The 19,403-nt window shown below is 46.5% G+C and overlaps 1 protein-coding gene across 1 annotated transcript in view; it reads right to left on the bottom strand.

The window, feature by feature from the left end:
• The window catches only part of HTR4 (5-hydroxytryptamine receptor 4), a 166,432-nt gene that overhangs the window by 93,078 nt on the left and 53,951 nt on the right, over positions 1-19,403 (bottom strand). Inside the window, exon 5 of the mRNA XM_026658055.1 lies at positions 15,405-15,970. Within this exon, the coding sequence (XP_026513840.1) occupies positions 15,405-15,970 (566 nt within the window). The remainder of the gene's footprint in view (positions 1-15,404; positions 15,971-19,403) is intronic.

Here is a 19,403-nt window from a genome sequence, read left to right as displayed (position 1 = left end):
CATTGCCGACCCCTGTTATAGACAATGATCAAGTCACCCCTTTACTTTGTCTTTGATAAGCTAAGATTGATTGCCTCAACTCTCTCACTATGAGGTATATTTTCCCATTCTTTAATTTTTCTCACAGCTCTTCTCTGAACCCTGTCTCAGCATCTTTCTTGAATTTCAGACATCCAAGCTGGATTCTGTATTACAGGAGTGGTCACACCAGTGCCACCCGAGAGGTAATAAACCTCACTATTTCTACTCGATATTCCCTGTTTATACATCCAAGGAATGCATTAGCCCTTTTGGCCACAGCATTACACTGGAAGCTCATGTTCAGCTGATTATCCACCAAGACCCCCAAGTCTTTTTCAGACTCACTGCTTACCCGGATAGTCCTGTAAGTATGGACTGTATTCTTTGTTCCTAGGTGTACGACCTTATATTTGGCTATACTGAAACACCAGTTTACCAAGCAATCCATATTGCTCTGTATCAGTAACTTGTCCTTCTCATTATTTACCAGTCCCCCAAGCTTTGTGTCAACTGCAAACTTTATCAATAATGATTTCATATTTTTTCTAGGTCATTGATAAAAATATTAAACAGCATAGGACCAAGAAACAATACCACTAGAAACACTGCTGCTCTGTGACAATTCCTCATTTACAATTACATTTTGAGACCTATCAGTTACTTAGTTCTGATCCATTTTAAAACATGTGCCATGTTGATTTTTATATAATTCTAGTGTCTTAATCAAAATGTGCCTTACAGAAGTAAAAGTATATTATATCAACAGTGTTACCTTTATCAACCAAACCTGTAATCTCAGCAGATAGATTTTCCATAAACACATGTTGATTGGCATTAATTATATTCCCCCTTAAATTTTTTTATTAATTGAGACTTGAATCAGCCATTATCAATGTTCTGGTTATCTCACTATCATGTGAGGATAGATTCTCTCTGTCTTGTTTATGCTCAGCCAAGCAGGCAGAGGACTAGCAATTGGCTGGTTACAGCTTCCCGAGTCTCTGCTGGTCCCTGGTCCTGGGCACAGGTTAGAGCAATCTCATGGCTGCTAAATTGTGCAAGCCATTTATGACCCCTCAAGACACTATTTTCCAGCTGGGAGATAGCATTCCACTCCAACCACTACCCCCCCCCCCCGCCTCTATATGCCACCTATACTGGGAGTTGATGGGAGGAAAGCATAGTAGCCAGATCTATACCTGCTGGAGTATGCCCAGTTGGGAGTTGTGGACAGTCTCTGCTCTCTATATGCTGCTTGAGTGATGCAAAGGAGTGGAGTAGGGCAGAGAATCTGCCCTTTAGTGCTTTATAATAACAGAGGTAAGCCAACTTTTACTCCAGATGATGAGGTCAGGTCATGACATGAGCTGCAGCCACACAATACAGCTTCTGACTTCCTGCAAGAGGGACGCACTGAAGCTATACGGTGCTATTCTTGTCTCTTAACATTATTCTTGAATTGATATATTGTATTGTATTGTAAAACACCTCTCATTCCATTGCCCAGAGAACTGAAACCGACAAACATTTCCAAATTAAACCCTGGAGGGAAATATTCTTTATCATCCTTAAATGTTACCGTTTAAATAATCTTTTCCTCCTTTTGCTCTATTATTTTAAACTGACACAAGATGAAAACAGAGAGCTATAGCAAATCCTAAATTCATGCCATGTGGTAGTAATTGCCTCTAAATTATGTTCCTTAAATCTCTGAACTCTGTGTTCACCTGATGCTCCACCATCTGGGGTCACTAAAGTTTCCATGGCAGTTTTTGCAGGAGTTAGGGGTGTTAGCCCTTGTGGCCTGGTCAGATTCCATTTTGGGTAGCAACATTCTGCCCAGCTAAATTCTCCCTGGGTATCTCTACACTGCAGCTGGGAAGAAGCCTCCCAGCGTGGGTAGACAGATGCACACTAGCTGTGCTCGAGCTAAAAATAAATGCAAAATGTGTAATTTTTTTTTTATTTGAACTTTGTCATAGGGTTTTTCTACCATGACCAACCTACTCTTGACGGTTTTTCTACCATGACCAACCTACTCTTGACTAGGTATGCTCCTGAGTTTACTGCATTGCCTAGTGCAGGTGCTCTTGCTACATTATCCTATCCCACACTCATCAGGGACAAGCAGCAGCAAAACTTCCAGTGACTCTTGGACGACTGGTAGAGGTGCATGTTTCCAATTGGCTTAGTGCAACAGAGCCCACCCAAGCAGCCTACAAGCTAAATAGTCACTCCAAAATTCAAACTGGGTCAGGGGTCAGCTTGTTGACCTAGAAGCAGCTGGTATTTACCAGCAAGCAGGAGATCCTGGGTTTGACTTAATCTTTCATCTCTGAGCAAGGGGAAGATCAGAACGTTTAGCAAGTTTGTCCAAGCAAAGCTGCATTCTGTACTGAAAAAGCAAAATTTTAGTTAAAGAGAAATCTTCCCCCATCTCTGGTAGAAACCCTTGCACCCTCAAGATAAAATCCAGGTCCTTCTTGAAGTGTTCAGACATTCCCAGCATCATAAATATCACAGTGGGAATGTAGCAATTTGCTGGTCAGATAGACTGTACGCAACACATTTCCCTCTCCAGAAATATTTGCCTTCCAGTTTATATAGCGCATAATGGTAGTTTTTCCTAATTTCTGTGTGAGGGAGAGAAAGAATGAATGGGTGGAGGAAGCACGTTTATTACTGTACAGCAAAAAAAAAAATTCTTCTCTACTGTTATTCTACTGGCTTCCATGGAATTCTAACGGAGGTGGGGCTGGGGGAGGAAATTGACCCACAGTATCTTGCACTCCTGGGGACTGTCTCTTTTTAGTTACTTCTTGCAGTCCAACCTTTCTACTAAGCAGCTGTTTTGGTGCTTATAGACATCTGAATTTTATGAGTGAGAGAGGGAGACAATGGAGGAATAAGTCATGCTACAGGTTAGCTCATACCTGAGGCTAATGCACTTTCCCTGACAAAAAACGCCCATGCTGTCAGCTTGTCATGTCTCAAGGGACAGCCCTGACCCTGGAAAGCTGGAGGAGAGGCAAGTGACCAGAAAAGAGGGAGGGAGGCTGCATTTGAAAGGCTGTCATCTGAAGATACTCAGGGTGTAAATCTCCAGCTGTTTGGGAATAAGTTCCCTCTGATCCTTAGTATATCCTGATCTGTAAATGGGAGAAAACTCTGGCGCTTCCAAACCCTTGGGTAAATGGCAATGAATGCATTTTAGCCCAACTCAGGAAGGTCTGCTAGCTGGGCATCTGTTTAATGCCCAGTAAAGTATAATAGACAAGAGTAAAAGGAAGCTGTATAGGCAGAAGTAGGGATTTCTGGCCATAAAACCAGGGTCCTTGAAAGACACTTCTCAGTTATATCAGAATGCAACATAATGACACATTTTGTAACTAATCTCCGGATTTCCTGATTCAAACAGCATCCCCGGTGTACAAAATCCTACCAAAGCAGGTACAAATGCATCGCTCCCCGCAGCTCTCTGGCTACCTTGTTAGAGAAGACTGGATTGACTAAGTGATGCGTAGAGCACACTGGTATCATTCAGCGAGTGCTATTACCAATTTGTGCATATCTGGATGGAAAGAAGCAAATGTTTAGACTTAGGCACAACATGTACAGACCCGGGAGTCTGTGTGTGCAGGTTGAGAAAAGTGGGGCACCGCTACCTAATGTGCAGGTGTCATTGCTTGCTTGTGCTTCCCAGTTTTGCAGGCACACTCATTCTCTGCGGCCACATGTGAAAATCCTAGCCCTAGATCTAATTCTGTAAAAGAGAGTGAACCTGAACTTGGCCATAGCCAGTGAGATAGTGCCTGGGAGAGTTGAAGGTAGAAAGGGAACATGCCATCAAGAGTGAATTCCTGCGAGGACTCCTCATTAGCACAGGCTTTATTGCTATGGTGATTACCCATCTGTTTAAAACTGTTTAGAGAAATGAGTAGGACTTGTAATTCATCCCTTTCAGAATCATGCCTGTATTGTTCTAAAGCGTGACTCTCAGGAGAAGTGTGGAGAGCACAGATGGTGCCAGACTGGAGCAGGCACGGTCCACAGATGGCACCATGAGGGAACAGGCAGATTGCAGGTGCATGGGTGTGCACAGGGAGAGAGATGTACTATATGCCTTCTGAACTGATTTCCTTTCCTGCTGCTTTGGCATGTTGCTTCACCTTCGAATCTATCTACTGGCTTCCCCTAACCTTCCACAACAATTCAACCTTCTCATCTTCACCTGCGAGGCCCCGCACGGTTCTGCTCCTGCCTATGTCTGCCGGTCAGAATTACAGGGCTAAGTGTTAAGCTACATGCCTTTATCTATCCTGGGGTGGAATTCCATAATTCTCCCATCCTTAGATCGAGCCCTGAACTACAGGACCCTGTGGATAACCCATGATACTCAGCACATCCCACTGGATTCAGTTCCTGAGACTCTTCCTTCAGGAAGCTGTGACCAAGCAGCCTTCTTAAGATAAGTATTGTTTATTTTGAAGTAGGAACCAAGAATTTATAGAAAAAGGTTTTTAAAACAACAATTTACCCACACGTCTATCTTACCTACAGGCTTATCATTCCCTGATGGTAAGCTAGATAGGCCTAACATCTTCAGACACCCTGGGGAGTCCTTGTGTTTCAGCCCAGTTCCCCTGAACAATTCCCTCTCTCCCAAAAGAGAGACCCTTTTTAAACAGCCACAGTTCTTTTGTTCTTCTGTATTTGTGGGCTTTGGCCTTTCTGGTCCAAATCAGTCCTGTAGGCTCATCAGAGACTGAGCCAATGTTCTGGCACTGTCCCATAACAACTCTCAAGTGTTTCCTGAGAGGTGTCTTATCTTCTGCCATTCTTTTTCTGGTGATATTTCCTTATAACTAAGGCTATGATTTAGTCACGGAGGTCGTGGAAGTCACGGAATCCGTGACCTCCGTGACTTCAGCCTGCGGTGGTCGGGAGCTGCAGGGTCCCCTGCCTCCAGCGGGGGCAGGGAGCTACGGGGTACCCCCGCTGCCTCTGGCGGCCCCCGGAGCTCCAAGTCGCTGCAGGTGGCGGGGTACTCCGCAGCTCTCAGCCACCACAGGTGGCAGGGTAACCCCCAAGCCCACAGCCACCACAGGTGGCGGGGAACCCTGCAGCTCCTGGCCATGGTGGGGGAACCCCCACAGCTCCCGGCCCGCTGCCGATGGGGTTACCCCGCAGCTTCTGGCCGACATGGGCAGTGGGGGACCCCCGGAGCTGCAGGTGGCAGGGGTACCCCGCAGCCCCTAGCTCCTGCAGGTGACTCCTAACCCCTGCGCAGCTGCCCCGCTTCAGGCGGCGTGGAGACCAGCAGATCCCCATTTTGTCAGGTATATTTTTTGTAAAAGTCAGGGACAGGTCACGGCTTCTGTGAATTTTTCTTTTTTGCCCCCGACCTGTCCGTGACCTTTACTAAAAAATATCCATGACAAAATCTTAGCCTTACTATAACGCCCTGTAACACAAACCCAATGTATTCATACAGTAAACATCCCATTAACCAGGTCAATATACAGTATTCCTAAATTAAATACAGCTCCAAGTCAGTCATACTCCCCTCTCGCTCCCTTTGCTCTTCCCTCCTCACTGCCTCTTTTGTATCCTTCTCCCTTCCTCAATTCATGCCCCTTATGCTTGGGTAAAGTCTCCCTCTTATGTCCAAGCAACCCCTCTCAACTCCCTCCTTGAACCAGACATCTTCCACAAAGCCTTTCAACAATGACCCCAGTTAGGTTCTTACATCACCTCAAATTCATACAGGGACCCAATGTGCTGTAGGTGTCAATATTGCTGAGGATGTGTGTCCCCTATAGTCTAAGAATTGGCTTCTCCGGCTGTGCAGTGCCAAGCATGATACAGGTTCTCGGTAAATATTGCAGGCTGGGGGCACAGCGAGAAACATCAGAGCATATATAAGCATGGACAGACCAGTACCAGAGTACACCTGGTGTGCGGGGTTGTGCTATACCCACAAAGTGTATCGGCAAAGAAGACCTCATTGAGAACTAACCCAAATGTAGATTGGTTCCGACCAAAGCTCAACTGCTCAGAAAGGAGTTGGTGGTTGGGGGAGGGGAGGACTATGTAGAATGCTAGTGCCACCCTAAGCAAAGGAATCCTCCTTCAAAAATATTTGTGTGAGGAATGGGGAGGGGCGGGTTGGGCATTGAGAAGGGGAGCTGTCCAGGCACCATTGAATAGGCATGGTGAAGGTATGATACCAGCTCTTCGATGCTCCAGAGCAGCAAGGCCATGCAGGTGAAACTTTATCTCGCAGCACCAGCTGGTATCTCCATGATCACCAGAGCATAAACAGCAGAATAGGACTGGTGCGCTGGGCTTCCCACTCCACAGATACTGACACATCAGATGCTCTGGACTGGTTGGATCTGAATTCTGCTGAGACAGCCAGACTCCTTTCACCTGACTTCATTCTTCCACACAGTTCTCTATTGCTTTGTCTGTCTCTTTAAATCACTCACCCTTTAAATCATTCATGCCTTGGGTGTAATTTTAATTACTGTTTGGAGAGACAAAGATCTGCTGTCCTGGGAATTAATTTATTGCCAAAAACTACTGACCAAGTCCCATCTTATTGCAATGAGGACTAATTCTCTTTCGGTAACTCTTCATATCTCAGATACTTCTCCCGGCAATCAATCCCTGGAGAACCACAGAGGGTGCACTCAAGGTCTGCCCACTTTAATGGGGTGTCATTTGGTTTGCATAGCATGCAAGGGAGGGAGAGTTTGTAGCTAATGGCACAGAGGGAGACTTCTCAGTTGGATGCAAGACATAATGCTATCGATGGGCCAAAGATCTGTGGAGATGCAATCAGGTGCTGAGGGGGTTAAGGGGCTTGTGAGATTGAAGCCATCTTAAGGGCACGACTATTGTCAAAAATCACATCTGAAAAGAAGAAATTAGTTCCCTTCCACAGCACCAGCATCTTGAGATTTATTTATTCCAACCAGCAATCAGCCTGTACAATTTGTACAGCTTGTACAATCTCGCTGCTTCCTCTCCACTGCGATGCAAAGCTCACTTGGAGGTGGCAGAGACAGCCCTAACGGCAATGGTCTCCATGCAGGAGGATTTACAAGGAAGGCCTCAGAATGGTTGCCTGCCTCTGAAAAGAAACCCCAAGAGGAGGAAGGAGCAGAGAGTAATATTTCCTCCTCTGGGGGAGGGAAAAGGTGGCATACTGATTTAAAAGGACTTACTGTGCAGGTCTGTTTTATTTATTAGTTTCCGTAGTGTTCTATTGCATAGTCATAGAATTCTCAAATGTGTCAGCCCCTTCTCTCTGTGTGTGCAATAGCCTGTTGCACAGTCTCCCATCCACCACTGCCAAGGCAGACAAAAGGACAGGAGAAAAAAAGTGCTATCATCCCAATTTTACAGATGGGGAATTGAGACAGAGAGACCAAGGCCATGTCTACGCTACAGGCATTACAGACACAGACTACAGTGACGGAAGTGGGTTTTCCGTTGCTGTAAGAGCTTCACTTTCCCGAGTGACAGTAGCTAGATCAACAGAAGCATTCTTCCATCAGCCTCGCTGCATCGAAACTGTCTGTTAGGTCAGCAGAGCTCCGGCACTCAGGGGTGTGGATTATTCACACCCCTGAACACTGTAGCTATGTCGACCTAAATTGTAAGTGTGGACTAGGCTTAAGGGACTTGCCCAGGGTCACCTGGGAAGTCTGAGTGATGCTCCTGTGTCAAGAGAAGAACATCCAGCACAAACATGGATGACTGCTGGGAGAAGGAGACATCCAAAGGAATGTATCCGCCTGGATACAGATACCTGGTTAATACCCTTTTCATGCAAGCTTCTATATCACACAGCAGTGATCGTCTCCCCAACACATTCCAAACAGACCTTTCAGAGGGATGGAAATACCAATTCACACAACAATTCTCTCTTTCTTTTATGGAAATTGCAACCTTTTCCTCCCAACAACCAGGCTGGATTTATTTTTACGCCTACTGAGTTCTAAGCCATATAACTGCTAAACTTTAAAAACCTGGACACCTGAGAAACTGTCCAAACAGCAGAAAGAAAGCACCGGATTAAGATGGCTTCAGCTGTATAGAAGCAATTACCTGTGGTCTCTGGGGAGGCAACTGATAAGGCTACAGCACAGTGCTAGGCATTAACTTCTGCATGGAGTTCAAAGAGTTTTATACAGCCTTGATGTTCTGAGAGTGGAGCAAGGGGTAGGTGGGTTATTTATTTTGTATATATAAGGACCAATGGTTCATCGTTTTCAGAGCCTGTATTTTCTCCTTCTCCCTTTGCTCTTGTTAGAGGAAAAACATGTTCTTTGGATGGCTTAGAGAAATAAGATCAGCAGCAAGTGAGGAGGCTTCTCCCAGATGGAAAGAGAACAGATATATTATTTGATCTGCTTTTCTGCAAGAAAACTGATGGATTTATCACTTTGCTCACCAGAGTACAAACCTTTCTATATGCTCTATATCCAAACAGTGCCCAAGACGGAGAAGGATGGTGCAGCTAAAGCACAGAACTGGGAAACAAGAGATCTAGGTTCTGTTCCTAGTTCTCCCATTAACTCACATGGTGACCTTGGGCAAGTCTATTCTCCAGTCTCTGTCTGTTTACTGTCTGTCATGAGAATGCTAACTTCGCAGTGTGGGTCTGAGAATTCATACCTTTACTAACGTGCCATGAGACCCTCTGACAGAGGTAGCTGTAAAGTGGAAGCATAAAGCTTTAAAAGATCATGTGTGAAAACTATTCCCACAAGTCCTACTGAACACTCACAGCATCAGAGATGACTTCAGGATCTCCACATCAACTGAATGTATGTGAGGGGTGCGGTAGCTCTCCTTTTGCCCATTTTCCACTCTCCCTCCCTTTCCACAACAGAGAAGATAGCAGAGCCCCTACTGGAATTCAGAGCAGGATGCAGGAATACCAAGGAGTCTAAAGACCTCCAAGGTTGAGGGAAGAGTGTTTCAAAGGCAGCTAGAGGATTGATTTCAATGGAAGTCACATAGCAAAATTCCCAGACAGCTTTGAAAATCTCAACCAGTGGATTATGGCAGCTACCTCTGGAGAAGCAATGAAGGTGTCTGGATAACCCATCCAGAACATGGGAACGAGAAGAGATGACTATAATGAGAGGAAACAGACATTGGTGCACCTCGGTCCCTCCTGTTCTCTGCCTGTGCCATATAGTAGTCTCATCCCCTGTGGGCTGTAGCACTTTGGTCTTATTTCGGTTGTTGGGTTTAGTGCACGGATGCTGGGTGGCAGAGCCGGTGCTAGGCATAAGCAGACTAAGCAATTGCTTAGGACCCTGAGCAGCTTCAGGGGGCGCCCTTTTGCTTTTTATTATAAGAACTTGCCTATTTTAGTATTGTGGTATTGGGGGGGGGGAGAGATTCCTGCCTATGGCCCCGAATGAACTAGCACCGCCACTACTGGGTGGTGTTGGTGGCCTGTGACATACAGGAGGTCAGACTAGATCAGTGACTGTCAGCCTTTCCAGACTACTGTCCCACTTTCAGGAGTCTGATTTGTCTTACGTACCCCAAGTTTCACCTCACTTAAAACGACTTGCTTACAAAATCAGACATAAAAATACAAAAGTGCCACAGCACACTGTTACTGAACAATGGCTTACTTTCTCATTTTTACCATATAATTATAAAATCAATTGGAATATAAATATTGTACTTACATTTCAGTGTACAGTCTATAGAGCAGTATAAACAAGTCATTGTCTGTCTGAAATTTTAGTTTGTACTGACTTCACGAGTGCTTTTTATGTAGCCTGTTGTAAAACTAGGCAAATATCTAGATGAGTTGATGTCCCCCCTCTATGTACCCCAGGGGTACGTGTACCCCTGGTTGAGAACCACTGGACTACATGATCTGGTGGTCCCTTCAAGCCTTAAACTCTATGACTATATGACTAAACCTAAAATCACTGCAATCATGAAAAATTACCTCTCTGACTCACAAAGCACTTTCAAAGTCACATTTTAAAAAAAGAAGCTTTCACCACAAGCCTTAATGATTGAGAATGAACCCAAACAAATTGCAGTTTAGTGACAACACAGTCATACAGCTCTCTAACAACAATTTCCCAGAAACACATCGTCCCCATAGTATGTTCAGTCCTGTGCAGTTGATTAGGCTTTCCCAACAGAGATACGCTTATCAGCTTATTTTCATCAGCTCTCCTAACGCAAAAGTGACCCTTTGAATACTTTCAGGGCTTGTCAGCTCTGATCACTGCTCAGTTACATCTTCACCACAGCCATATTCTGCAAAATTCTGGAACTTGTTCTATCTGGGAATACCACTGATCCTAATTCTTTCAACGAATAATTTCTGAATCTGCAGTTCACTAGAATTGTGAATTGCAAATATCACAATTAGATACATAATTCATGCTGTAACTTGAGTAGCTAACTCAGGTAAATGACATAAATTGTAAAGCACTAATACAGTGTGAATTCCACATTGTAGAGATGACAGCAGACTTTATAATTCACAGTTTGCACTGACACTGCTTGAATTTTGCAACTGTATGTATAGTTCAAAATTAATGTAGGTGAAAATTCAGACATTAAGATAAAAATGCACTTTGGAGGAGTATTTGTTCTAGTAGAGCTCAAGTGCTCATATGTTTGCAGAAAGCAAATCCCAAAGGGTTGTAATATGATCAAATAAAAATGCACTTTCAAAGCTGAATGAATATCTGTACAGAATTTTATTCCCTCTGTGCACACAGTTCTAGTTTCAGAGTGGTAGCCGTGTTAGTCTGTATCAGCAAAAAGAACGAGGAGTACTTGTGGCACCTTAGAGACAGTTCTAGTTGTGATTGCAACTTGTTTCCATCTAATAGCTATTCAGCAGGGTCGGCTCTGGCTTTTTTGCCGCCCCAAGCGAAAAAAAACAACCCTGTGGGGCGGCCGGAGCCAGGGTGCAGGAGCACTCCCTGGGCTGCAGACGTGCCCCGGGCAGCGGAGGGCGCGCCCCGACTAGCAGGGGGAGAAGGAGGGGGAGAGAGCGGGGGGGGAGAGAGAGAGAAGGGGGGCGGCCAGGGCTTCCTTCAGCTGGGCACTCGCCACGCGGCCCCTCCCACCGCGCCGTGCCGCCTGCCGGGAGGGCTCCGCGCCGCTCCGGTCAGCGGGGAGGGAAGGACGCTCCAGTCAGCGGGGAGGGAGGAAGGCTGCCCTGCCGGGCTTGCTGCAGACTGGGCACCAGCTGGGGCAGACGGAGTGCGCAGCCTGCTCCCAGCTGGGCGCTCCCCTCCTCTGCGCCGCCGCCCCCTACAGGGCGGCCGGAGCGGCGAACAACAACAACAAAAACCCTGCGGGGCAGCTGAAGCGGCAAAGCAAAAAAAAAGGATTGGAGGGAAGCCGCCCCTTAGAATCTGCCGCCCCAAGCACGAGCTTGCTCGGCTGGTGCCTGGAGCCAGCCCTGCTATTCAGTAGTATTTTTGGGGGTGGGGGGGAGGAAAAGCTTGGTGGTCTCATTCAAAGTCCCAGTAGACAGAGGCCCTTGGCACTGATTGACAGAAAGATGAAGAACTCAATGAGCACTATGGAAACTGATGTCTGCTGGCACCTCCAAGTGCTGATTTGTGATTAAGGCACATGGTCAGAGTGACATGCACTATCTCTGCCTGGGTTATGCCTATACCCTGGAGAAGTTCAGTTTTCTAGGACTACAATGCTATTATCTTTCATGAGAACACACACACACACAAAAGGCAATAAAATCTGTCTCCAATTGTGTCAGTTTGTATTTGGTGAGGGAAACATTACAGTGTTTTTAGCACACTCTGATCCTCAGAGAGTTTTTTTTTTCCTTCCTAACATAAATGTGAAAAATCCTAAAATGGCTGTCAGAACATTTTGACACTTAATGTTGTCAGAAAAATAAAACACTGCATTCTTTGATGAGAAAACATTCTTAAAAGTCAGTTGCATCCCAGAACAATGTGTGTGTCTCATCTTAAACAAAGACAAATGCACCCCTTGCATCTGGAACCTCCAGTCTTCCTTAGAAATTCATTAGATGCACAATACTCAGCGAGAGTAAAATGGTTTGGATGAGGAGGGAACAATGTGACCCAATGAAAATTCTGAGCCAAGTGAGGGTTGAGGCATCTGATGTGTATGAGACACCCATTCCCATGAACATTATCATTCACACCTGCTTTCCTACTGGGTTGAATGAGTTAAATCCTTTTAACCAAATCCAGAAATTCCCTGAATTTTTGGAAGAAGGACTCAGCAAAGGGTCTACTCTAACTTCTGCCATCACTGACTCTGGTAGAATGGAGAAAACAGCTGACATTCCCCTCTGCTGAGGGACCTCTAGAGGTTGTCAGAGCCCCATAAATGGGAGATGTTGGCCACAGAAGGATCATTGGCTCTCTATCCTGGCAATGCATTGATTCATCACGTCCCCTGCGCATCTTCTCCAATGGGGCTCCTATGAAGCCTGGGACATAACCTAGAACAGCCCCAATCCAGCAGAAAATTCCAAGATAGGGCGTCAACACCCACCTGCTGAGTGAAGATCCCAGGGTTACCAGGCTGGTGAAGAGAGGTGTAAGTTAGGGCTTGGGAGAATGTAGCTCACTGAATTTATCCTCCTTCCTTGCTGATAACAATGTGCTTTGTGTTTAAAACAAAAGTGTTGATGCAATTTAACTAAGAAAAGCTTTTAGGCAAGAATAGCTGCCCACAGATCATAACTGGGCACTGCCACCGCCCACCCCCACCCTGTGGGGAATAACTAATACCTCCCTCCTCAGTTAGAAAGCTGAGGAAACCAAAAGGTAATTGGCCTCTGAAGGACTGGGGTGCAGAGCCGGCATTCCTGAGCAGCCCATTTGATCATTCCAGCCTCCAAGGGGGAAGAGATGGAAACCTGCAATGTAACGCAAGCATCTAAGTACTGCCATGCTAAGCAGGGTTTGGGAGGTATTGAGAGATGATGGTGAGCCAATGGGAAGTGATCTGAGTTGCAGTTATGTAAGAACACTAAAGAGATAATGATACAATTTTACCCAAAAGCTTTCTTTATGGCTTGTCATCAGAGTCAGAGAAGGTAAATGTGGAAAAGATTTAAAGGTCACCTGGCCAATCTTCCTGCCCTATGTAGAATTACTCTCTATGGGGCATTATACTAATGCTCCATCCAGTCTAACAGACTCATAGGAGCACAGGAAACCTATGCAAGTGGTTCCGATACTTGCCATTCATTCACGTATTGGGGGACTTGCAAGAGGGCGAACACAAGGAAAGGCAGGATGCAGGTAGAGAAGGTTGCAAACAGAAATAACCCTCCTGTGATCTCAGCTAAGATACGGAATCCCATTTGTTATAACCCATTAGCCTTCTCCAGCTTTAGTGTTTTCCCTTGTGATGATCTTGTGTGCATTTCTAGCTCTGCAGGGGCTGATTTTCACCATGTTCTCTAGCTGCAGGACACAGCTGTGTCCAAGAAGAGTTTGATGGTAAGAGGCCATTGTGATGACTAACTGGGGTGCTCAGTGCTGGAGATAGGAAAACCACAAGCAACGCATTCCCTCCAATCATGATGAGCTTCCTTCACAGCTCCCTTTCCCCCAAACTCAAGTCATTATGCATTGAAGAGTGGAAGGAAGTGCATTGCAGACCCTCTGGCTTCTATGCTTCACAGTCAAGTGCCAGATCTCAGTACCCACTGACTAAAACTAGATGCAGGTCTCCCTCCCTTCCTCTCCAGACCACTGTGCTGTCCTCAGAATCCTGCACCTTCTAAATGGCAGAGCCACTGGCTAGTCCCAGGAGTGACTGTTCGCATAAAATACTGAGCCTCACAACAGTGAAACACCATCCAGCACTACTGTAAGACCACAGTCTTGTCCCTCCCAATGACATGTTTACAACATCCACTGCTATAGAGCCCCAGGAAAATTATTGACTTGCTTATGGTGGACTGGAGAGGTACTTCAAAATGAGCAATGCCAGAGACAGCCTGGCTGCTCTGTAAATCCTCCTTCAGGAGACCAGCCTTTGGCTCATCCCTGAGAGCACTGCTATGATATAAATAACAGCTCACACAGCAGAGTGGCGCAGAGCCAAGACTCAGTTACAGAATGAGGGCGCATGGAGCTTAGCCCCGGAAACCCAATTTTAATCAGCAGAAGGTATTTTTAAAAACCCTTGTTAGTGGCCTGGAAACCTAAAAAAAGGCCTTCTTGAGTGCATGAGTTACTGTGCTGAGTCATTCCCCTCTCCCATCCATTATACCTCAGAAGCCCATTTCAAGAGGACATGGATGTTTACAATAAAAATATGTCTGAGACGAATCCCCTGATGGAACCCAGTTTGGGGGAGTTCAGCTTCGGAACTGAGCCTCCTGGCTGTAGATAATAATCACCTGGGCATTACACTCTGGGAATTAGAGCTGTTCATTACTATCCTCCCCAATCAACACACCACTGTATTGTGGACGTGCTGCTTACATCCCATTCATCAGAGAATAAGAGGAGCTCACCCTGACATTCCAAGGAGCACTGATTTTCTCGTTCCCCCATATAACTCCACCACCCTCTTCCCTAATCCTCTGACAGGGAGTCAAAAGGGGTGTTTTTCACACAGCACTTGTACTTCCTCCAGAGAATCATCAGGTGCCTGATCTTCACCAGCCTACCTTATCCTGCTCCCAGTCTCAAGTGCCCAGCAGGGCATGACCCCTTATCTGCTCCAAGCTCTAAGTGCAGACAGCTGTTCACAGGATCCATAGGCTTAGATCCACTGACTAAAATGGAGACATTATTAAAATACCTTAGCTGGTGGCCATTCGCTGCCTGTGAACATGACAAAAAACACAGGGTAAACCATTACAATAACATGCCATAGAATGAAGGCCCCTGGCATTGGTTTAGAAAATGAAATGACTGGGATTTTAGAGAAAGGAATGATAGAACATAGAAAGATAATGGCTCCTTGCTAACCAGAGAGAGGAATGACAGCATCTCAGTGGTGTTAATTTTGACCGATTGGAGTGAAACATTTAAACTGAAATGCCCCTTCAAAAATGTTCACATGCCTATTGCACCTGCATAATCTCTTCTGTTCACACAGAAATCAAGGAATTGAACACAGTGGCAGGCATGCCATTACCTGCTGTGTGCACACAAATGCCAGAGCGCAGGCACAAATCCTGCCTTCAGGTGCTCCTATTGCACCTCCTTTGGAAATTGAACCCTTCCCATGCCCTAACAGAAGAAGAAATCTGCCCTTCAATAAAAGCCCATTGACAACAGTGAACTGCTTTCAAAAGTACTCTCTGCTTTCGAAGTACTCTGCTGCTTCTGAGGAGCACTCACCTTAGCACGTGCGTCGATCCATTTATAGTGGTGGTGGAACAGGGGACAGTTTGCCCCAAGATGGAAGGCCTTCGGTAGCGTTCGTCTCCACAGCACAGAATGATGAGGAAGGCACGTCTGAAAGACTTGTTCAGGAAGGCATACAGGAAGGGGTTCAACCCTGAATTGATGTAGCCCAACCACAGGAAAGCTGTCCACAGCTGCTCAGGTACAGTATAATTTATGAACGGGTCCACGACATTAGTGATAAAGAACGGGGCCCAGCACAGACAGAAGCACCCCATGATGATACACAGGGTCTTGGCAGCTTTGGTCTCAGTCTTCATACGGTGAGAGCTATGCTGGTCCGGGTGGTGTCTCCCCTCTGTGGGCGCCCCTGCACGCTGGAGGATCCGGATCTGGCGGGCGTGCTCCCTGGCCGTGATGTAAATCCGATAGTAGGCCAGCACCATCAAGAGGAATGGAATGTAGAAGGCCACCACTGAGCAGGTGATGGCGTAGGGTTTGTTGACCATGAACACGCAGTAGGTTGAGTTGGAAGCCTTGTTGAACTGTCTTTGTTGTATCTGAAAGAAAAAACAGGGACAAAGAACAAAAGAGGCTTATCACAGCTTCTCTGATGACAAGAATCTCTGAGTGCTTTGGTCACTGGGTCACTCCTCCACCAGCTTCTGCTTCTGTCTATCTCTTCCTTCTCTCTCTCATCTCTCCACTGTCTTTTGTATCTGTCTCATCCATTTGCTCTCTCTCTCTCTTATTTTCTCTCTGGGTACATCTACAAAGCCTGGGCCCATGGGGCCTGGATTTGTGAGGCGTTTCCAAGCCCACACTGTGTTGTAAAAACTGGGTTTACAATGGCTGGACCTGGGTGTCCCAGCCTTGCTGATGTGTTCACACTGCACTGCACAGGCCTTTTCTATAGAGCAGGGATCGGCAGCCTTTGGCACGCGGCACGCCAAGGTAAGCACCCTGGGGGCCAAGCCGGTTTGTTTACCTGCCGCATCCGCAGGTTCAGCTGATCGCGGCTCCCACTGGCCGCAGTTCGCCGCTCCAGGCCAATGGGGGTGGCGGGAAGTGGCGGCCAGCACATCCCTCGGCCCGCGCCGCTTCCCGCAGCTCCCAGTGGCTTGGAGCAGCAAACTGCGGCCAGTGGGAGCCGCGATCGGCCGAACCTGTGGACACGGCAGGTAAACAAACCGGCCTGGCCCGCCAGGTGCTTACCTGGTGGGCTGCGTGCCAAAGGTTGCCAATCCCTGCTATAGAGTGTGCAGCTTGACCTGCATCCGCACTGCAAAATGACAGGGCTTGGGCCCGAGTCACAGTGGGACTCTGAGCCAATCCCCCCCAACAAGGTCCTAGCACCCAGGTTCTGAGGTCGCTGACCCGAGTCAGACTAATTTATGTGTGGACGAAAAGGGGGGTTAGGCTCAAAACTGAGTCAGAGTCCAGGATAGTGTGTAGTGCAGACATACCCTGTGTGGTCATCCCCATAGAATTTGCTGCATTGCAGTTCTTAAGCCCTACTACTCTGTAGTTAGTGTCACAACTTCAAACATTCCAGAGATCTTCTCAGCATGGCTATAGAATATTCACTCTCTCCCTAAAACAGAGACCAAGGAATATAGATGGAAAAGAACAACCCCAGACAGGAAGTGGGGGGGAGGGGAGGATGAAGGAAGGTAACCCATTTACTCTCTGCTATTTACACATTATGCACCTGTATCCAGTTTTAAAGCAAAGATGTCCAAACTCTGCCCAGCCAAGCTTCATGCTGGGAACAAGAAAAGAACCTGAATGAAATGCACGGTCTCTATAAAACAGAGCAGACTGCAGCCCGTCTCTTCTTTCTACTATGGAAGTGTGGCCCACAGAGAGTTCCTGTCCATGTGCAGTGTTCCATCTTGAGCCAAGCAGTCTGTAAATCATCTTGTGCTGGTCTACCACATTAAAGAGGAGGAGAGCTGCAGGCTGTTTCATATAATTCAGAGGGCTGCATTTGGCCCATGGGCTACAACATAGGCACCCACTGGTGAAAGAAAAGCATTGAGAGAATGGAGAAAAGTGAAGTATGTGAGTTTGGGGGGAAAGGGAATCCTCTGGGAGAACATTCCTGCTACAGAACAGTGGCAGCACGTAATGCCTGTCACTAGGTGTCTGTGAGAGAAGTACCTCTGCCTCTCATTTTCTCTCCTGCACGGATTTTGACAAGACAGCGTGTGAATAACCCCATCTTGTTCTTTAAAGCTGTGGTCAGCGTCACATTGGTTTAAAGATGATGAAAAGGAGCTATGATGTGTGGTCACACAGTTACGTCTGAGCCTCTTGGAAACAGTTATCGCATTCCCCCCCCCGATATACTGCCCAGGGTGCACCCCGTAAACTGCGTGGAGGATCAATTTAAAGACAATTATGAGGAGTGGTGGGGACTGTGCTCTGGTATGTAAAGGGTCGATGGCAGAGAAATAAAAGCGGAGCCTTTTCTGAAAGGACACAAGCAGAGAAGTCAATGGAAAAAATCAATAGGAGAAGAAATGATTCCTTTAATCATCCTTAAATGATCCCCAAGCCCAGCTGGAGGAATCTTTGCGCTTATCACCCAGTCAATTCACCTGACAGATTGCCCTTGGTATCCACAGTGAGCCCACAAGTATTAAAATCTTCTTTCAGGGTTTCCAATTTTGTTTGCTCTGAGATTCACACACAAGGCACTAATCCCAGGCCCTCTTTAAATGGGGCATTTTTACTCTATTGTTTTTTATTCTCATTAATTCCTTTATCTACATGCTGGCAGGATGGAGAGTGACTTATGGCTTTTATGACCCATGCCCCACAACAGAGGTTCTGAAAATAAAGCCAAAGGGTATAAAAACTGACCACTAACTAAAAGACCCACCTGGTTGGGAAGGTTTCCCCCTCACCACTACACTGAAAATGGAGTGTTGGTGGGACCAGCAAAAAAAAGCAAGCGAAGCAGCACCCTTCTTGGTGGCTCACTAGCTAGAGCTTGTGCCTTCAAGCCACCCAAGGGTCTCAGTTCAAGCCCCAGCTGTTTGGTCCGCACAGGAGATAGACCCCACTATTGGGCTTTCCATTGGGCAGCACTGTTACAGTCAATGGTCAAGATTTTCAAAAGTGAGTGGGGATTTGGGGCATCTCTGTGTTGGAGTGTCCAATCAGAGACACTTTCAAGGAGCTTGATTTTCAGAACATGCTGAGCACCCATCCTCTGAAAATCAGGCCCCTTTAAGGTGTCTCAGGCTGGACACTCCAAATCACTATATAGTTCAGAAAACATTGGCCACCACAAATATCTTCCTGTTGCAGGAGAACTGCAGGTCTTTTCATTCTATGATATACCCTGAGTGGCAAGGCTATCAGTCATACAATTACAGGGGGTCATTATAAATACAGGGAGTCAAATCATCCCCTTCTGCAGGAAAACCCACAAGAAGGGAAATGTTAAATTTAAGAGTGTGCTAGGCCCATACGCAGTCGATTGAGCTTGTGTCGTCAAATGGCCTGGCACCCACAGCAGGCCACTGGGTGGCACTTTCAAAAGGCCACTTGACTAATAAGCACATGTGCAGCACTGGTGAGTTAACCCTCGTCTAAATTTCTGACCGAGAGCTGCCACTATCTCTGTGACATGCTCCTTAGGGGTCTAATCCTGAAAGGCCTAGCGCACCTTCACATCCCATGGAAATCAGTGGTGAAGAGGCAGCTCAGCACCTCTTAGGATCAGGCCCATGATTTCTAAATACAAATGTCTCCTTCCCTAGATTCTCAGGGAAATCCTGCTGTTCTTACTCAGGCAGATCTCCCACTGGACCTAAAGCAAAGGCCTCATCTCCATGGCAGACACCCTCTAGGTATTCAGCGGCACCTCTACAGAAATATCACTGAGTTTGTAATTCAGCACCTCTCTCCTTCAAGTCTCTGTGGGCAATGATATTTAAAAGGGGGAAGGGAGGAGGGCACCTTTGCTGCAATCACTGAAGG

The sequence above is a fragment of the Terrapene carolina genome, unplaced genomic scaffold (genome assembly GCF_002925995.2).
Source record: "Terrapene carolina triunguis isolate 2854851 unplaced genomic scaffold, T_m_triunguis-2.0 Scaffold395, whole genome shotgun sequence".
NCBI classification, from domain to species: domain Eukaryota; kingdom Metazoa; phylum Chordata; order Testudines; family Emydidae; genus Terrapene; species Terrapene triunguis.
The sequence above is the reverse complement of the archived record's forward strand: the minus strand, read 5'-3'. Positions and strand labels throughout refer to the sequence as shown.